This window comes from Callorhinus ursinus, unplaced genomic scaffold (genome assembly GCF_003265705.2).
Source record: "Callorhinus ursinus isolate GAN/ISIS: 27379988/994484 unplaced genomic scaffold, GSC_fseal_2.0 scaffold30, whole genome shotgun sequence".
In the NCBI taxonomy this organism is placed as follows: Eukaryota; Metazoa; Chordata; class Mammalia; order Carnivora; family Otariidae; genus Callorhinus; species Callorhinus ursinus.
In genome coordinates this window covers 8,617,011-8,635,386 of record NW_027397092.1, presented here as the reverse complement: position 1 = coordinate 8,635,386, position 18,376 = coordinate 8,617,011, and the positions used below count along the sequence as shown (strand labels likewise).

At 40.5% G+C, this 18,376-nt stretch overlaps 1 protein-coding gene across 7 annotated transcripts in view; it reads left to right on the top strand.

The window, feature by feature from the left end:
* The window catches only part of CEP120 (centrosomal protein 120), a 69,616-nt gene extending 52,746 nt beyond the window's left edge, over positions 1 to 16,870 (top strand). For all 7 annotated transcript variants that reach the window (XM_025860906.2, XM_073878588.1, XM_025860905.2 and 4 more), the window contains 2 exons: positions 12,673 to 12,818; positions 15,398 to 16,870. In XM_025860906.2, coding sequence (XP_025716691.1) covers positions 12,673 to 12,818; positions 15,398 to 15,635 — 384 coding nt within the window. In that variant the 3' untranslated portion in view covers positions 15,636 to 16,870. The remainder of the gene's footprint in view (positions 1 to 12,672; positions 12,819 to 15,397) is intronic.
* Positions 16,871 to 18,376: the final 1,506 nt, after the last annotated feature.

The following is an 18,376-nucleotide window of genomic DNA, read 5'->3' as shown; positions in this document are numbered from 1 at the left end:
TGGATTGTTCATTTTATGTCTTTCTGTCCCTTGATTCTTTACAAGTATGTGTATTTGGCAATATGTCTTATGTTCAGATGTGTCCATTTCAATTTCCAGGGCTATTTCTGACATTAGGAGGTTAGGGGCTTTTTTAAAGATCTTAATTAGAAAAAAAAAATGAACTTTTAGTTTTTTTTTTTTTTTTTTTAAATAGCCAACTATCCTCCCCAGAAGAAAGTGGGAATAATTTATTTTACTTTCACTTATAAAATGCCCATTTTTTTTTCCTCTTAGTATAAATTCCTTCCACTGAAAGTACCGTTCAGGAGAGAACTTGAAGAAAAACTTAAAAAATTTAACATGTCCTCCAACCGAAGAGTTTATTTTAAATGTTATTCCTAGAAGACATAGTCATTTGTTCAGCGAAGAAAAGGAATCAGAGACAATTTTTGCATAATTTTACAAGAATTCAAAAAGTGATAGTGGTTTCCTGAGTTCTTCTTACGTTACTTTTCTTCCCCCTCCTTCTTGCTACTTGATAACAAATGCCGTAAGCCTCAGGAGAAATTAGTCTTATTTTGGGGTGCAACTTCCTCAGATGATTAAGATCAAGTAAAATGTGAGCAAGGTTTTTTAGACTCCCAACCTACTTGACCTCACACTTTTAAGGCTCAGTAATGGTTAGCTTTATTCTAACGTCTGCCTTTTTTTAACGGTTTTATTCTGATTGAAATTTGGCACATAGGGCCTTTCAAATTTGTATTCTTTTTATATCTGTCTCCATGACCGTTAAATGCTATTAAACATCTTTGTTGTATCGCATTTATTGCTGCCTGCCCTCATAGAGAATTATGTCCAAGACTACAGGAGAATTAATAGTACTAATTTGCCTTAACGTAGCTCCTAGAAGCATTGAGATGACACAGAATGACCATGAAAGTTCACAGGACTAAGGATAGATGAGTGTAAGTGGGGGACTCCTGTATTCAAGCTACTGCCCTAGATTTACTGATGTAGGTAAAACTTAAGTCTTTCCCTCAGGGAGCTTGCAATTTAGTAGTAGGGAAGAAAATTACAAGTATAACATTTATATTTAAAAGAGCCCTGAGAAGCACCATCCAGAGCAGTCCGGAGAGGAAAGTACATCTATTTTATAGCACTTAAGAAAGGTGTTGGGGAAGAGGAGGTATTTGAGATAGACCTCTGGTGAGTGGCTTGTGATTGAGGAAAGTCGTGAGGGAAATGCTGGAAATAAAATCACTGAAATGATTATGGCAAACAGGCACCAAGTTGGAAAGCATAGACTGTACTTGGACCCCAGAGAAGGACCCCTTGTAGTGGTCATTTTGGGCGATAAGGACTGGAACTTCAGTGGGAACGGGACACACAGATTCTTACAAAACAAAACAAAAAACATAGTTTTAATGTGGAGTCGATTTTAATTTTAATGTGGAGTAGAAAGTCAAAGATGATGCCCAAGGCTAAAGCCTTACCATCTGGAAATAGTTTTCCAGTACAGAAATGCAGTATTAAGATGAGAAGGAGATAGGACTTGCAAAGTTGGACATTTTAACTTTTGCAGAGAGAAATTCAGCAAGCAGTCAGAAATAGGATCCGGTGTAGGGAGGCTGATGGGGCTTGAGAACAGAGCAAGGACTCCCTTGCAGAGGGGAGAATTGAAGCTGTGGCAGACAGAACTGAGTATCAACTGAGTATCCTCAGGTTTGCAGAGGACAGAGGAGAGCTGATCGTGGAGGCAGCAGCTAGAAAGAGGGTGATCATGACCATGATTTCCAGCTGCTCACTTCTTGTCATTTCATCCTAACCAAGATCCCTCTGCAGCAGGTAATTTTATTTCCATCTTCCAGACGAAAGACACCGAGACTTCGAGAAGTTGAGTCAGGTGCACCTGCTCACACAGATCATGAGTGAGCAGGTGAGGACTGGAGTCCAGGCTCTTTCCCCTTTCTTCATGTTATCTTTTTATTCCCTAGAAGCCAAATAATGCAAGAATTTCAAGAAGAACAAAGGGAGCCAGGGAAGGCTTTAGGGATTTCTGACAAAGTACTGAGGCACAAGTCACGGTCTGGCCCATCCCAGCCAGGAAAGTGGCATCCCTGACTTAGATAGGCGAGCTCTGATGGTGAGAACTGAGTGACTTTTGAGCGGGAAGAAGCTGAAGCCACGATGCCAGGGGCCTTAGGTTACATACGGTACAAGGTGGAGAAGCCCGCGGAATTGGGAACAAGGAAATAATGTGTTGGGAGTAGCTGTTAAAAGTGACCGGATTCAAATTCTCTCAGAGGTGGTTTAGAACACGTCCTGAGAGGTGAGGTGAATCTTGGCTCTACCTCTTGATTTTTTCACTGTACAAAGGAGGAGACTAACTTCTCCTCACAGGCTGTTCTGAGAATTGAATGAGTGGTTTATACAGCGTTTAATACAGGTCTGGTACTGGGATATGCTCACTACATGGTTAACCGTTGAAAGGAATTGAGCCCTAAAACTGTTGTGGAGTGTTCTTGGTTTTAGTCAGCGGGGATCTAATTGGTTGGTAGCTTTGGATATTTTTGGGGACAGAAAAATATTGGAGGGATTTGGTCCTATGGTGTTCTAGTCAACAGTTTCAGATTTTTAAGTCTACAGAAGCAGCGGATGTGGTTATATAGTAATAGCAACAGGGAAGTGGGTAGGATATAGTTTGAGTAATAACAGTACTTCGTATATTTACATGGTAGTTTTATCGATGTTCTTTAGAAAACTGTATAGAAGGGGGAAAAGAAATCCTTAACGTGCAGATACACCAGAGAATCTGTAGAATGTCCTAAAGACTGGGTATACAGAGATGAGAGAGCATGGAGTCTGTAGTTCTCACTTTCCCTCTGTCAGCCTGTCCTTACCGGGAGCCTGTGGTGCCCCTTGCACACGAGTGGATGCTCCCCACAGAGCGGCGCAGTCTCATGGCGAATCCCGCGTCCAGCTGGGAGGCCTGGTAGTTCTCCAGGGTCTAGCAGGGTGGTGAGATATCCAAATGAGGTTAGCCAAAATAGAAAAATAAGTGTTAGAAAAATAAGAGGACAGTGGGCTTACCACTATATTTTATCCCTCAAAGCTAAGGGGAAAATGTTTGAAAGACAGTGTTTGAGATACCACGATCAGATTTGCAATCATTTCCAGTCTTACAACCCGGAGTAGATGGGGAAGACATGGGAGACGGTGCCTGCAGCCGAAGAAAAGTGACATGGTGAAGGCTCAGAGATTCAGAGAATGGTAATTCAGTAGAAGCCATTACCAAATTCCGTACTGAAAAGGCAGAAAAGTATCAAAGTATTAGCTGTTGATTAGTGATGACTCTTTTCTCCAAAGGAAATGCCCTAATTACTGAAACAGAATTTCATTAGAATTGTCTCGAAAAGGCTGCCACCCGCCCTTCCTTCCTTCCTAGCACAGGCCTCCTTGTACACTTTTGCTGTTTTCTTGCTCTTCCCGTTTAATTCCTTCTTTTCTGTTTCCCCTTTCTTCCTCTGTCTTTTCTGCCCTCTTGCCTAAAAACCATGGGCAAAGTAATTTTGGTGTTTGTTCCTCCGAACAGAGAGGTTATCATCACAAAAGTCAGATGCTTCCCTTGGAGTTAGTGTCTGTATTAAGAAGGAAACAGCCCTACATGACTGGCTCACCTCTGAACTATTTGCTCAAGAAAAAGAGTCTCCTTCTTTGAGTGCAGTGATCTTCCCTGCAGCGTAATTCTGTTCCTTATCCCACAAACTTTCTGCTTTGGAAACACCACTGTAAACAAACTTTGAGGTCACTAGGCATCACTGATGGTCTACAGACGACTTCTGAGGTTCGGCACTTAGGAAGAAATGCAAGAGCCATACTGAATTGTGCTCTGCCACTAACTGTTTGTTGCAGGTTTAAAATTAATAACTTCATCAAATAGGCACAATTCATATGTGTGAAAATACAATTTTTTTAGAACTTTTTATTAAAAACACATTTATTGTGTTTGAATATAAAATTGGAATCCTCTCTCTGCTTTTGTTCAGAGGACTGTTTGTGCAACTTCTTGTTTAAATTGGATTAGTACCATGTTAATTTTACATTGCCTCTGGTGAATAGCCACGGGGCGGTAATCTCTGCCAGTAATTTGTCACAGCAAAATCCTCTGGAGGGCCATCCAAAACATTTGTGTAGCACGGATTAGACGGGGAAAGCCATATCTTAGATTGTTAATAAATGTTAATGACAAAACCCAGCTGGTAAAGCTTGGAAATAAGATCTAATGCTTGGTGCCTATTGCCAAAAGAATGTTTAAACAGATTTCCATTACTCAAAGGTGACCCAGTATCGTCAGTTTGTGAATTAAAAAATCATACTCTTCCAACGATTTAGAAAAAAAAAATCTTTTCCTCACAACCATAAAAATCTGTGTTTCCAAGCTGTAATTTTGTGTTGTTATTGTTGGTCTTTGCAAACGGGGAAGACAACAGCTGTAAAATAGAACATTAAATGGGTCCGAACTTAGAAAACAAGGAAATGAGCCCCAGACATTCTGGATTTGATATCTTTGCTACAGTGTGTAGCACAGATCTTTAAAGAATTCTGATTGTTAGACAGTTAAGGGGAAATTTAGTTTCTTTTCCCCCCCATGTCCACGAAGATACACTGTAGAAATATTTTTAAACCCAAACACTTGAGTTTCCTTGTTCTACAGTTACTCAAGGTTGTCGCTTTAACTTTTGTTTTCTAAATAATATGTTTAATAACATTTCTTGTCACCCTAGAAAATAATTATCTAGGTAGAATAAAAGCCACTACTTCTTAAAAAAAAAAAAAATCATTAAGAGGTATGAATTTGTTGGTGGAGAAAATTTAACATTTTCATTATGTCAGATCCATTAAAACTAGGTACGTTTGTTACCAGGACAGGAAACAGAAGGAAGATTTGGGGTAGCCTGTGGGTCCCTTACCATATTTGTGCACAGTAGATCTGTTTAAAACTAAGCCCCGATGTATTTAGTTAAAACAACACAGACTTCATTGGCTGACATTAGCACTATCTTGTCCAGCCTCCTGCTTATCCACTCGGGGTAATTAATTTGATTAATTTATAAGTAATTTAGCCAAGGAGGGGATGTAAATCTTTGTTTAAGAAAACAGTTGGAGGTCCAAGTCTTGGTTAAAAACTGTGTCTTGAAACCATCCAGGCCCTCCTACTGACTTGTCAGCTCTGGGTTATTTTCAGAAAACTTGACTTGAGTTCCTTAGTTTCGTTGTAAGTTTTTCCCACAGACTTACATGGTATGTGTGAGTGGGAGAGTCAGTAGTGGCCACTTTTTAGCCGCTGTTTAGTCTAGTGTATGCATGTTTACATCTCCTCTCTGGATTTATAGGCAGCTAAGGCAAAATAAAGATTATACTCACTTGATGGAGGAGCCTTTAACCCAGAGCACCTGGCAACAGAGAGGATTTCTTTCTCTAACCTCTAATTTTTGTGCATGCGTGATGATTATTAATGCCATATACTTGAAGAAAAATGCGAGGCATTTAAAGGCTTTTCTTCAATATTTGAGAACTAGAATGTTTCCAGGTTCATAAAGTGACAATTTTATAGAGTGAGCTAACATCATATAATTGGCTTTTAGTATTTCTTTTCCTGCTTGTAATTATGCTTGCTTAACTGTAAACAAATGCAAATTTTGCCGCACTGCATAACACAGAAAATAGTAATCACCAGTCATCTTATCCTCTTCTCAGCTACAGGTAACAATTGGGTCTATTTTTGTTGAGCTTTCTTGTCCTTTCTTTTTTAATAAATTAACTTTTTAAAAGAAATATATCCTAATGGTCCAAAGAGGAGGGGGGAAAAAAAAAAAAGGATTCTTATGCACCCCAACCACCACCTTCTGTTTTAAGAAACAGAGCATTATCAGTGCTTTAGAAGCCCTCCGTGTGCCTTTTCTCTCAACTGCAACCCCTCCAGAGGTGACGGACTACTTGCCTAAATTGGGTATTTATTCTTCCTTTGCTTTTCTTTTGTGTGTTTTTGAACTTTATATATAGATGGAATCATTCTGTTGTCTACCTTATATGAGTTAAAATTGCTTTTTAAGATATAGCTGTAGTTCAATGTTATTGCTTTATAAAATATATGAACATAGCACAATTTATCCAGTCCTTTTTCAGTGATTTTTTTTTTTTAAAGATTTTATTTATTTATTTGAGAGGGAGAGAATGAGAGACAGAGAGCACAAGAGGGAAGAGGGTCAGAGGGAGAAGCAGACTCCCTGCTGAGCAGGGAGCCCGATGCGGGACTCGATCCCGGGACTCCAGGATCATGACCTGAGCCGAAGGCAGTCGCTTAACCAACTGAGCCACCCAGGCGCCCGTGATTTTTTTTTTTTTAACTTAGAATAAGACAACACTGAAAATCTTTGCCTGTGTCCCAAGTTTCTCTAGAGTTTATATCAAAAAGTAGAGTTTCTGGTAAAAGGGTTCACTGGTTTCTTCTGCTTTGCTAAATATGGCCAAATTACTTTCCAAAGTGGTTGTACAACTTTTCAGTTCCCAAGAGTGCTGTGTAATTGTTATTCTTCAATACCATGTCCAACACTTGCCTATTATAACATGTATTCATTTTTTCCAGTTTGGTGGGTCTGAAATAATATCACTTTGTGGCTTCAGTTTTCGTATCCTTGATTACTTCTTTGGAGCATCTTTTCATTTCTTTATTAACCACTGGTGTGGTTTCACTGGGGAATGCCTTTTTATGTCTTGGGCTCAGTAGAAGTCAGTCAAAGGTAATCCAGATTTTCAAATCACCAGAAGCCAAATTTGAAATTACTATCACTCTGTTGTACAAAATAGGTGATAAACGATGGAGAATTGTAGTAAAGAATTGGAATCTTTTGAATGATATAGAAATTCTAGAACTGAGAAGTATTTTAAATGCAGGGTAAGAATTCAGTAGGTGAATTAACAGCATATTCGATATAGCAGACCCAGGGATGTCTCAACCGAAGTCAATAAAAAGCATCCAAAGTGAAAGGGGCGGGGCGGGGGGGGGTGGGGAATGGATGGAAAATTGAGCCAAGAACTTGAGCGTCACGGGGGATAGAGTATATGAGACTGACTCCCTTTTGTGTGTAACTGAGACCCTGTCTTAGTCTGTTTGGGCGGCCATAACAGAAGACCACAGACGTAACAAACAACAGATCGGTTTCGCAAAGTTGTGGGGGCTGGAAGGCCAAGATCACAGTGCTGGTGTGGTCAGGTTCTATGTTTAGTGAGGGCCTGCTTCCCAGTTCATAAATGCCCACCTTTTATCTGTGTCCTCATGTGGTGGAGGCACCAGGGAGCTCTGTTGGACCTCTTTGATAGGAGCAGTAATCCCATTTATGAGGGCTCGCCTTCATGACCTAATCACCTCCCAAAGGCCCCATCCCCTGACAGCTCAAAACAGGGATTAGGTTTCATTACACACATTTCCCCAGCTATCCGAAAGTAGAGGGTTCCTGTAAAACTTCTTGGAAGTCAAAATGGTGCAGAGCAGAGAGTATCCCCAACTTTCCCCCAGTTGGTGTTTCCCCACTTTGCTTTTACAAAAGACCTACATTAGTATGGTGATGGCTTTTTTTTGTAGTAGGGGAACTCCTCTTTAGATTTGTTTAGCAGAAACCATACTAATGCAAGTTTGTCATAACAATGAAGCAGTGTAATACCAACTTACAAAAAGGTGGGAAACCTGTATGCATTTGGGGGAGACACAAATATTAAGCCTCGAGCAAGCCCTCAGGAGACAACAGAATGAGAGAGAAAGCCGTATTTGAAGAGATACTAGGTGAGAATTCTCTGAAAGTGCAAAAGGTATCAGTTTATAGATTGAAGAATATTTATGAACTCTAAACAGAATAAATACAAAGTAAAACATACCTAGATTCATATTAGTAAAATTGACAAAAAAGCAATGAATACCGTAAGGGATGGGGGTACAGGTAGACATGGCCTTCATGGGAGCAACAATCCAGACATGACTTTACAACAGCAGCGAAGGAATTCATAAGATAATAGAGTAACATCTGTGAAGTACTGAAAGAAAATAACTGCCAACCTCAAGTTCTGTATGCAGTGAAAATGTTCTTCGTAAGTAACAGTGACCTAAGACTTTTCAGACTAACAAAAATTGGGAGACTTTGTCATGGCAAACCTAGAGTAAAAATACAAGGTGTTCTTCAGGCAGAAGGAAAACAGTCCCAGACGAAAACAGGAGAATAAACAGCAATGGAAATAAATATCTGACTACATACAGTTATTGATGGTAGAAAACAACACTCACAGCATTTGTTGAGTTTGATATACGTAGAATTAAAATTCATGACAAAAACCTAGAAGGACAAAGTAGAAGAGAGATGGAGGAACAAATAGAGTTAAAATGTTTAAAGTATGTTCCGTTATTTGTGAAGTATGATCCATTATTTGTGAAGTTGTCAAAGTCCTGATCTCTATTATTATTTCTTAAAAAAGAGTAAAAATGACTAAGAAGCTGAAGGGGAGGGGGGTGCGGCGGGAGTGCGCGTGAAAAGACAAAGGATTAATCTAAAAAAGACCAGAGGAGAGAATAACATCAAAAAGATGGAACAAGTACAGCGTCCTAACATGTAAAGATTTAAACCAGTTAAATGACCAAGTGCTTTAAATATAAATGGACCAAATACTGTCATTAGAGACAAGTATTACATGAAAAACTAAAAACAGCAGCAGTATGCTACTTAGAAAGGACACAGCTTAAAGGTAAGCATACAGAATGGATAAATTTGAAAGAGGGAAAAGTATGTACCACAGTAATGCTAATCACAAGAAAACCAATCTAGCACTACTTTTGTCAGGCAAAGTAGACTACAGGGCAACACCTGTCTCTACACTATCTAGTGTGCATCATCATAAAAGGGTCAATTCACCTGGAAGATAACAGTTCTACCTGTGTATGCACCTGGCAACAGCCACAAATTTATATGAAGCAAAAAAATCAGAACTAAAAGGAGGCAACCCTCTCGGGTCCCCCCTCTCTCTTCTGAAGCTTTCTATCGCTCAAGAAACTTTACTATTAAAGGAAAAATAGACAATAACGGTACATTTTACTATAACTCTCCAAGGAAGTGATAGAGCAAACGAGAACATCAGTAACGATTTAGAAGATTTAAACAACACAACCATTGGTACATATAGAATATTTTATAAGAGAAATCTAAAATGCACATATTCTAGTACACATGGAACACTTAGCCACATTGCTCACGTGCAAGATCACACTATTCTCAACAAATTTCATAAGGTTGTAATTGAGTGTATCTTATGTCCACAGTGAGATTAATCTAAAAATTAATAATGAAAAGCTCATATCCCCAAATGATTGAAAATTAAGTACTTCACTTTTAATTGCCCATAGCTAAACTGAAAACCACAAGTGAAATTAGAAAATGTTTTGAACCAAAAAATAATACAGCATATCAGGATGGGAGATTTAATGCAAACTGTGCTTAGTGGGAAATTTTATAACCTTGAGTGCACTTAAAAAATAAGAAAAGCAAAAAATTTATTCTTTAAATATCCCTTTCAGATGGTCAGTAAGAATAAGAAATTAAGGCAGTTAGAAGAAAGGGATGAATAAAAATTAAGGAAATGGGAAAATATACAACAAAATCAACAAAGCAAAACGTTCTTTCTTGAAAAGACCTCCTTCATGGCACAGTGTTCACGGACAAAAAGAATATGCCCTAACTTCCAACATCAAGAATAAAAAGGGGGGCCACAGGGCTGCGGATCTCATAGTCATTGAAAGAGGTAAGAGAATGGTAATAAAAACTTTCTGTAAACGTGAGAAACAGAACTTACAAAACTGACACAAGAAGAAATAGAAAATACTCACTGGATAGCTGTTCAGGAAATTGAATCTGTAATGAAAAACTTTCATATAAAGGCTCTAGGCCTAGATGGCTTCACATTTGAATTTTAGTAAAAATTTTAGAAATACCACTAATTGTAGACAAACTGTTTCAGAAAGTAGAAGACTGAACAGTCCTCTTTTTAAAATGAGACTAGCATAATCTTGATTCCCAAATCTGACAAGGACAAGAACAAAATAAATTGGACAGTCCCAGGAACATTGATAAACCACTTAGAACAATCACAACAGGGTTTATTAAACAAAAGCAAACATGGTGGTTTACCACCTTAAGAAAACAAAGGAGAAAAAAATCAAAAGGGTAGATTAGTTGGAGAAAATAAAACTGCTATTATTTGTAGATGACACACTTAGAACACCAAAAAGTATCTACAGATGATCTAGAATTGGTGAGTTTAGCAAGTTTGCTGGAAACCAAATGTCAGTGTTAATTCTCTATACTAGAGCCAATTAGAAAACGAGAACTTAAAAACTCTGCCATTTACAGTAACATCTCAAAAGAAGAAATACCTCGGAGCATATTCTAAGAAAGTTGTTACCCTTAGTATATAGAAAAGTCTGAAACATTCAGTGAAATTAAATAAGACCTACATAATTGAAGAAGTAAACAGTGTTCACGGATTACAGAATCAGTATTGTAAAGATAATGGTTTTGGCCAAGGCGATCTGAAGATTAAGCATAATCATCATCAAATCCCAGGGGCCTTTTTTTCCCCCCAGCCATAGAAACAGATTTATATGAAAATAGACTGTCACTTATCAGGATTTATTATTTTAAAAGTTACAGTATTAAGGCGGTATGATTTAATGCAAGGGTAGAGAAACATCAGGTTAGAGGGTCGTGAGTGGTGTTACTGCCAAGCAGCAGGAGAGGATATTTTTTTAGTAAATATTGCCATGTCAGTTGGAGCGCTATGGGGCGGGGGGAGATAAGAAACGATCTCACACATACTCAAGTGTATACATATGAATTATTGATCTAAATGAAGCTTCAAGATGGTATAAAAGAGCATCTTCATACAAGAGTCTCTTCAAGACTGAGGCAGGCAAAAAAATTCCTTAAATTGGACATAGAAGGCACTAGCTAGAAAAGCATAAATTTGGACTATGTTAAAATTAAGTAAGAAACACCATTACAGAAATGAAAAGGCAAGACAAAACTAGTGGAAAAGATTTGCAATTTAAATAACCAACAAAAGACTTATCCCTGTATATATAAGGTACTATAAATATATCAGTAAGGAAAAATGCATAACCAAGTAGAGCAAAGTGCCAAATGGTTGAACAGGAACTTAACAAAAGAAGAATGCCATTTAAATACTAAACCATGTTCAACCTCATTAGTCTTGGGAAAAAATGCAAAATAAATTTACAGCGAGATACCGCCACATAAACCTATCAAAATGGTGTAAATGCAAAAAGAATTATATTACCAAGTAGTGGTAAGAATATGGAGCACTGGAATGCTCATAGGGAAGTATAAATTAGTAGTACTACTTTGAAAACAGTGCTTATTAATACTGAAATTCTCCTACTCTGGGGCCCTTCTGTTTGAATCCTAGGTATATACCCAATAGAAAGGCATACAAACATGAGCCCATAGACACATACAGTAATATTTACATCAGCACTAGAGAACAAAACTTCAGACTAACCCCGAGTTCCTTCCACAGCGGAATGAAAAGATTGTACGTTCATCCAGTGTAATACTATGTAATAACGGCAATCATCAGCTTTACCGAATACAAATCCATCTGCAAAACAATGTTAACCTAAAGAAGCCACACGTGAAGTAATACCTAGAATTCCATTTCTGTGAAGTTCAAACAGTCACGTCTTATTTGTGGCGTTAAAAATTAGGGCAGTAGTTATCTTGAGGAAAGGAGGGGTGGTCAGTGGGTCAGAGGAAGCACAGGGCGCTTCTGTTTCGTGATCTGCATGGAGTAGTTTGCTCTGTAAAATCTTACCACTCTGTACACTTCTCATGTGTAAGAACTCTGTTTACCGTTATTCAAAAGTTTATGTTGAAAGACAGAGGACGACATATACCTACTGATAGAGCTGTGCCCTTTGGGGCTTCGGGCCTAATGAAGGCAGAGCACTCATTCATCCCTACAGAAATCTGTAGAGAACCACGAGCTGACTCTGTTCGATGATGGGGTGTTTGCAGCCCCGCCTGTGGTACCAGACGCATCTGTTACTGAGAGAGGGGTTGACTCAATCGTAGATATCCACTCCGGGGACGGTTGCACATTTATTTTAAAGACAATTTGTCCTACGTTCAGGTTCTTGTGTGAACATAGAGAAGAGAGTAGAAAGGTGTATGAGTGACCCGAGGTGGACGAGGAATTAATGACCAGTGCAGAGACTGTTCATTCGGTTTTTTGCAGTGTATCTTTGTATAATAAGCCATTTCTTAGATGCTTTTGCCACTGGTCCTTGTGACAACTCATTGGGTTGCCAGCAGACTTTTCCTCCCGTCACCCCGGGTTCTCTTACGGTATCTCGCTAACCTCAGTCACTGACCGTGCCTCGGACGGCTGTGGCTGGCCGCAAGACGACGAGACTGTTCAAGAGAACCTGGCCCTTTCCAGACAGTGCGCGTCTCGGAATGAGAGCGCATGGCTGTGTCATGGGTCCTGCCTAACGGGATTATGATCACAGGTCAAGGTCGTACGAAATATATTTACTCCTCACATTCGAGTTCTGCCTTGTTTCTTTCTTTCCAGCGGGAACAAGAAAGTCAGATGGCTCGTCTTAAAAAACAGCAAGAAGAACTGGAACAGATGAGGCTCCGTTACCTGGCTGCTGAGGAAAAAGATACGGTGAAGACCGAGAGACAAGAACTGTTGGATATCAGAAATGAATTAAACAGGTATAACAACCAAAAAATGCCCTTTTTCTCTCCCCTACAGAAATGGGAGTTCCAGTAGGAGAACCTACCATTGTGTTATAGACATGGAAGATGTTAGAAATAACATGACCCTTGCCTCCTAAAATTTTGCTGTCACATACCTACAGCATTGTTTTCTTTTTTGTGGTTTTAGTTTAGTTTAGCATATAGGTATTAAGCTTCTGCTGTTTGCTAAGCACGGTTTTGGTGGCTTAAACGCAGATAGCCATTTGGCTATCACATTTGCAGATTGTGCAAAATTGAGTCTTACCGTTAATATCTTAATAAATTAGGATTTAGCAAGGACTTAAACCACTGAGTACATTAGAACCGAGAATCCTCTGTATAAATTATAAGGCAGACCTCATAAGTGATGGGGAAAACAGGTGCAGACCGTTGATGTGAGGAAGGCTGGGAGGACGCACGGGGCCGCCAGCCATGGTGTGACGCGCCTCTCACAGGGCCATCGGTGGAGGTGTTCACAAGTCCGCATTGGTTCCACCACACCTGGGTGTTCGTACCGATGTGCAACACGTTTTCAGGTCAGTCGGCTTCCTAGAGAGCTTCCAGGGGAATGTGACCAAAACGGTGGTCGGGAGAGAGGGAAGTTGAGCGTGAGAACTCCACGACAAAGCATCGGATAGCTGTCCTCAGGTATCTGCAGGGCTCCCAAGCTAAAGAGAAGTAGGTGCCCCTCTTGCACAGGATCGTCACCAGCAGATGGAAAGGATAAGGCTACGTACCAAGTTCGGTATAAGAAGGAACTTTCTACAGAACACTTCCACAAAGTTGTAGGTTCCTAGGGACAAGAGTGTGCAGGTGAAGTCCAGACATAGTGTCCGTCAGGGCCGTCAAGTTTCCCTTGTTAACTTTGTCGGGTTTCTTCAGCTGCAAGGTTCTGAAATTCTGTGAGCCTGATTGGTGATTTGCATTTTAGTAAAGGTGCAGTAGGGACCATCTGTCACTGGTGTAAAAGTTCTGTTTGTCCTTCATGCATCAGGAGATGAACAAGAAAATGGCTAGGCTTTCTCATACATAGTTTGAGGTTGTATGTTACTAGTTTGCACACAGGACCTCCTTGTCCAAGAAAGCTCTAAGAATTAAAGTAGAGGGAACATCCACAGGGATTGCTCTAATTTGTACCCCTGTCCCGTTAACCACTTGATTGCCACCCGAGTCCCAAAGCACAGTGCTTTGACTGCTTAGGTTTTTTTCTCTTAGAACAGATGGCGATGTCTGATGGCCATCTTGGACTGGGTAGTTCAGTTTCATGTTCTTTTGTGGGGAGTCTTAAGGGATCATATGAATAAACCCAAGTGTCTACCATCAACAGTCCCACACCCTTCCCGGGGCCAAGTCCTCCCTGTCTGTGAGTGCAGGACTCTCCTCACTGGCTCTTCTGCCTCTTCCCCACTCTGCATAAATTCCGAAGTGGATTTGGTCCTCATGGGCATACTTATCCTGAAGACCATTCAGAAGCAGGGGCTTAGACTCCACTGCTTCATCCTTCCCACTTATGAAGATAAAATTTAGCAGTAGTTGCAAATTAAAACATTTTTGTAGCCACTTGCATAAAGGAGTACGAAGTTCTCTCTTAATTGAACACACTCACTTAAAACATACTCCACTGTCCAAAGTTGGTGTTACGGTCACTGAGGAAAGTATAGTAAGTATACTCAGCATCCGCAAGGCCACGTGGCTAACAGTATGCCATTGGAAACACCCAAGTCCCAGTCTGGTACCTGCTGTCCCTTCTCTGACTCCTAGATGAGGCGTCACAAACATACAAAATCTTAAAAGGTCCATGCCGTCTGAACCAGGCATTCACATGGAAACGATGTCACTTTCTACGAACACTTGGTGATAAAAGCTCTGTAATAGTAAAGAGTTTTCCTCTTCAGTCACTCCAGTATCCCCAGCACCTAGCACTGTTGGGTACATACAGGTATTTGTTGAATGACTTAAGGAAATTTTGTTCAAAACAACAAAAACAGAGATTTACCAACAACCTAAAGACCAGCAATAAAGGGTGATTAAAGAAGGGTACATCCAAGTGAAGGAATGTGGTGAAGCCCTTTAGAAGACGCTGAAAGATGTATGAAAACATTTTATAAGTGGGGAAAAAAGCAGTATACATACAGCCTTACCTCTACCAAAAAATTGATGAATTTTTTAGAAAAATATTTAAGGTACATACACATTTTTAATTGAAAAGAAATGCAGAAAATTACTACTTAGATTGGTTATCTCTGGATAAGATCATCACGATTTGTGTGTGTGTGTGTGTGTGCATTTCTAGAACTGCTACAGTTTGTGTCTATTTTACAATTAGAAAAACAAGTATTGTTTTCAAAACTGTCTCTTACGGGCATGAGGACTCTGGCTAGCCAAGCAGAATACTGGTTTTTGTTATCTTCCTGAAAATAATGCTACAGGCATAATTTCCCATTAAATCATTTTCTGAAACGGTGTTTTGTTAACTAAAAAAAAAAAAAAAAAAATCAAAAACCACAAGAGCACTTGTTGCCTGCTTAGAGTGGCGTTTGTTCTTGACTTCTCAGGTTACGGCAACAAGAACAGAAACAGGACCAGGATTCCAGAGAGACTGCGAGCGGAAAGATGGACAGCCCGCGCGGCAATACCCTGGAAGGAGGTTTGGATGATTATTTGACTCGACTCCTGGAGGAAAGGGACACTTTGATGAGGACGGGTGTGTACAGTCACGAGGATCGGATAGTAAGTGACCTGGACCGACAGATCAGGGAGGTCTTGGCAAAAAACAGTGCCAGTCATGAGTAACGTTTGGAAAATCTTTACGGAGACTCCAGGCCCAAATTTTAATTTCATTGTAAACGCCTCGAAAGAAGGGAAAGTGGATGTTTTAAAACCAATTTTCAATTTTTTATAAGCAAAATTTTGTATGTTACTGTACAGTATTTATTTGATTTTATTTACCTTATGCTACCTCTCCCACTCTGGTTTTACTTGTAATTGTATTTTATATACTCATTTTAGGTGACTTTTCAGTGTTTCTCATAATTTATAGTTTCACAGCTAACTTTCACAACAGCTTTTCACGAGATGTGTCCTTAGAGAAATGACTGCAGTAATTTCCAGTTGTATAATTTTTCATGTTGAGCCAAAAGAGTGTGTGTTGCACTTTAAAAATGCTGCGTCCTATTCATTTGACTACAGCTGTATCTCGAAAGTTGAGGCCAATTGTAAACAATTTTATTTAACTTACTTTAGACAGCCCGTGTTTTTAACTTGTAACATTTGCAAGTGACAAGTTTGAAAACAGAAAGCAAGATCAAGGCAGAGAAGCGCTAGGCTCTACTGAATGACAAACTAGGCATTTATTTAAATAAAGTTAATACAGAATAAACTTGTTTCAACACCCTTTGAATTTCCAAATTTTCACCGTGCTCCTAACTTTCAGGAAGATGAAAGTCGCAAGTTTAAAAAGGTGCTCATCTGCCCACTAGTGCCCAAGGTTGTATTGTTTTGTTTCCTTGAAAAAGAGGGATTTTTTCATTTTTTATTTTCCCGTAACAGTAATGCTAGTTCTTAACCCAAAACCTCTGTAATGTAACAGGCAGAAAGACACAAAGGCTTCTGCTGAGAAAGTAGAGTGAAAAACGACTATTTTTTACTCGCCCCAATTTTAATCAGTTGGTTTTTAAAGTATTCGAGATGAAGTCATTGGATTTATGTAGTGCCCTTCCCTGCGAACTTCTGAGAATTCCTGTACATCGTCTTGTTCATAGCCAGCGTTTGCCCTCGGGGCAACACTTCCCACCTCCTTTTCCAGAGTTTGTTAGCAAATTCACAGATTAGGTGAGGCTTAAAGTATAAGTAGTTTAAAATTTCTGATTCCCAAATATAATACATTTATGGATATTTTAGGAAATATATAGTGTTTACCGAGAACTTCCCTAAAAGCAGAAGAGGCAGTTTGGAAACATGAAAGTAATTTTCTCTTGTTTTCAAGGAGGTGTATTTTTGGGGGGAAAGTAAATAAAGCCCCTACACGCGTTCTATGTTTTATTTTGTTTCCGTAATAGCCAAGTATTAATCTTCTAAAAACCACCCAGCAGTAAATGACAGAGAAGGAAGTTACTGCAGGAGAGGCTAACGACTCTGTGAATCACAGCAGGAATGTGAAATATTAATTATGGTTAGACGTTTCTCTCATTGATTCTCCTGCCACACACATGGACCGGAGGTATTTTCGTTTCGGGAGGTCCCTGGGGAAATAGGGTGCACTGTGTCTTCGCTTGCTTTGCGTGCTGTGCGTGACTCTCTTCCAACACTAGAGGGGGCCTCAGATTTAGAGAAACAGAAAGGACCTTTCCCATCGGGTGTGTGGTTCACTTCGCCGTCTGTAGGGCCATCCTCTGGCTCTGGAACTTCACCAGTATCAATCAGAATCCTGTGCCACGGCGAGCTCCTGAGCGGTCTGTTACGTCTGCTGCTCCACAGGGCAGGCCGGTGGCCGGCGCCCCCCGTCGCATTGTGGTTTGGGTTTCGAGGGGCATACATTGCCCGTACCTTCATGGGTCTGAAAAGTGGGAACATGTGAAATTTTACCACCTTTTTGTGGTCCTTCAGCAACAGCCATCTCGCGCGTACGGGTCATTTCATGAATGGAAAGGTCCTGTCCGGGTCGGCGAGTTGAGCGTCCGCGCAGCAGGTGAATGAAAGCGGGGGGGGGGGGGGGGGGTCAGGGGGGGGGCTTCCTCATTCCTACACCTAATGGCAGACCTTTCGCCGGATGTTTTCAGGGGAAATAAAGTTTACCTCTAAGATGTCTATGCTTCCTTGACACGGAGGAAGCCGAGTCCGCACGTCTGAGGCCGGTGCATCCTGCGTGCGAAGGGTGTAGCAGGTCGACCAGGTCAAGGCGGTGCCCCGTCAGGAAACCTGGCGAGTTCCTTCACCGCTGCAGCCTAGGAATTTCGACCAGACCTGGGTTCCCGTTTGCCGAGGGGGGAGTCTGAGTCTGATTTAAGGACGTACTGGGGCACTGCACAAACATCCGGGGCAGAGAACAATCTAGTCTGACCACATGACTTTCTTGCCCACTTGCTGCTCTGTCCAGAAGCTGCCCAGCCTGAATGCCAGTTCTCAGTTCCCAGAACATACTGCCTGTTCTTCCAGTCTGAAGAACGGCCCTCTGCCAGCTACGTGTAGAATTTTAAAATCTGGCCTCTCCACTACCACTGTGTCTACCTTCACGGAATAGCTGACTTGATTCTTTTTATAATTCACAACCATAAAACTCACCTTTTTTTTTTTTTTTTAAGATTTTATTTATTTATTTGACAGAGAGAGACACAGCGAGAGAGGGAACACAAGCGGGGGGAGTGGGAGAGGGAGAAGCAGGCTTCCCGCCGAGCAGGGAGCCCAACGCGGGACTCGATCCCAGGACCCTGGGATCATGACCTGAGCCGAAGGCAGACGCTTAACGACTGAGCCACCCAGGCGCCCTAAAACTCACCTTTTTAAATAAGGGTACAATTCAGGGGCTTTTAGTATAT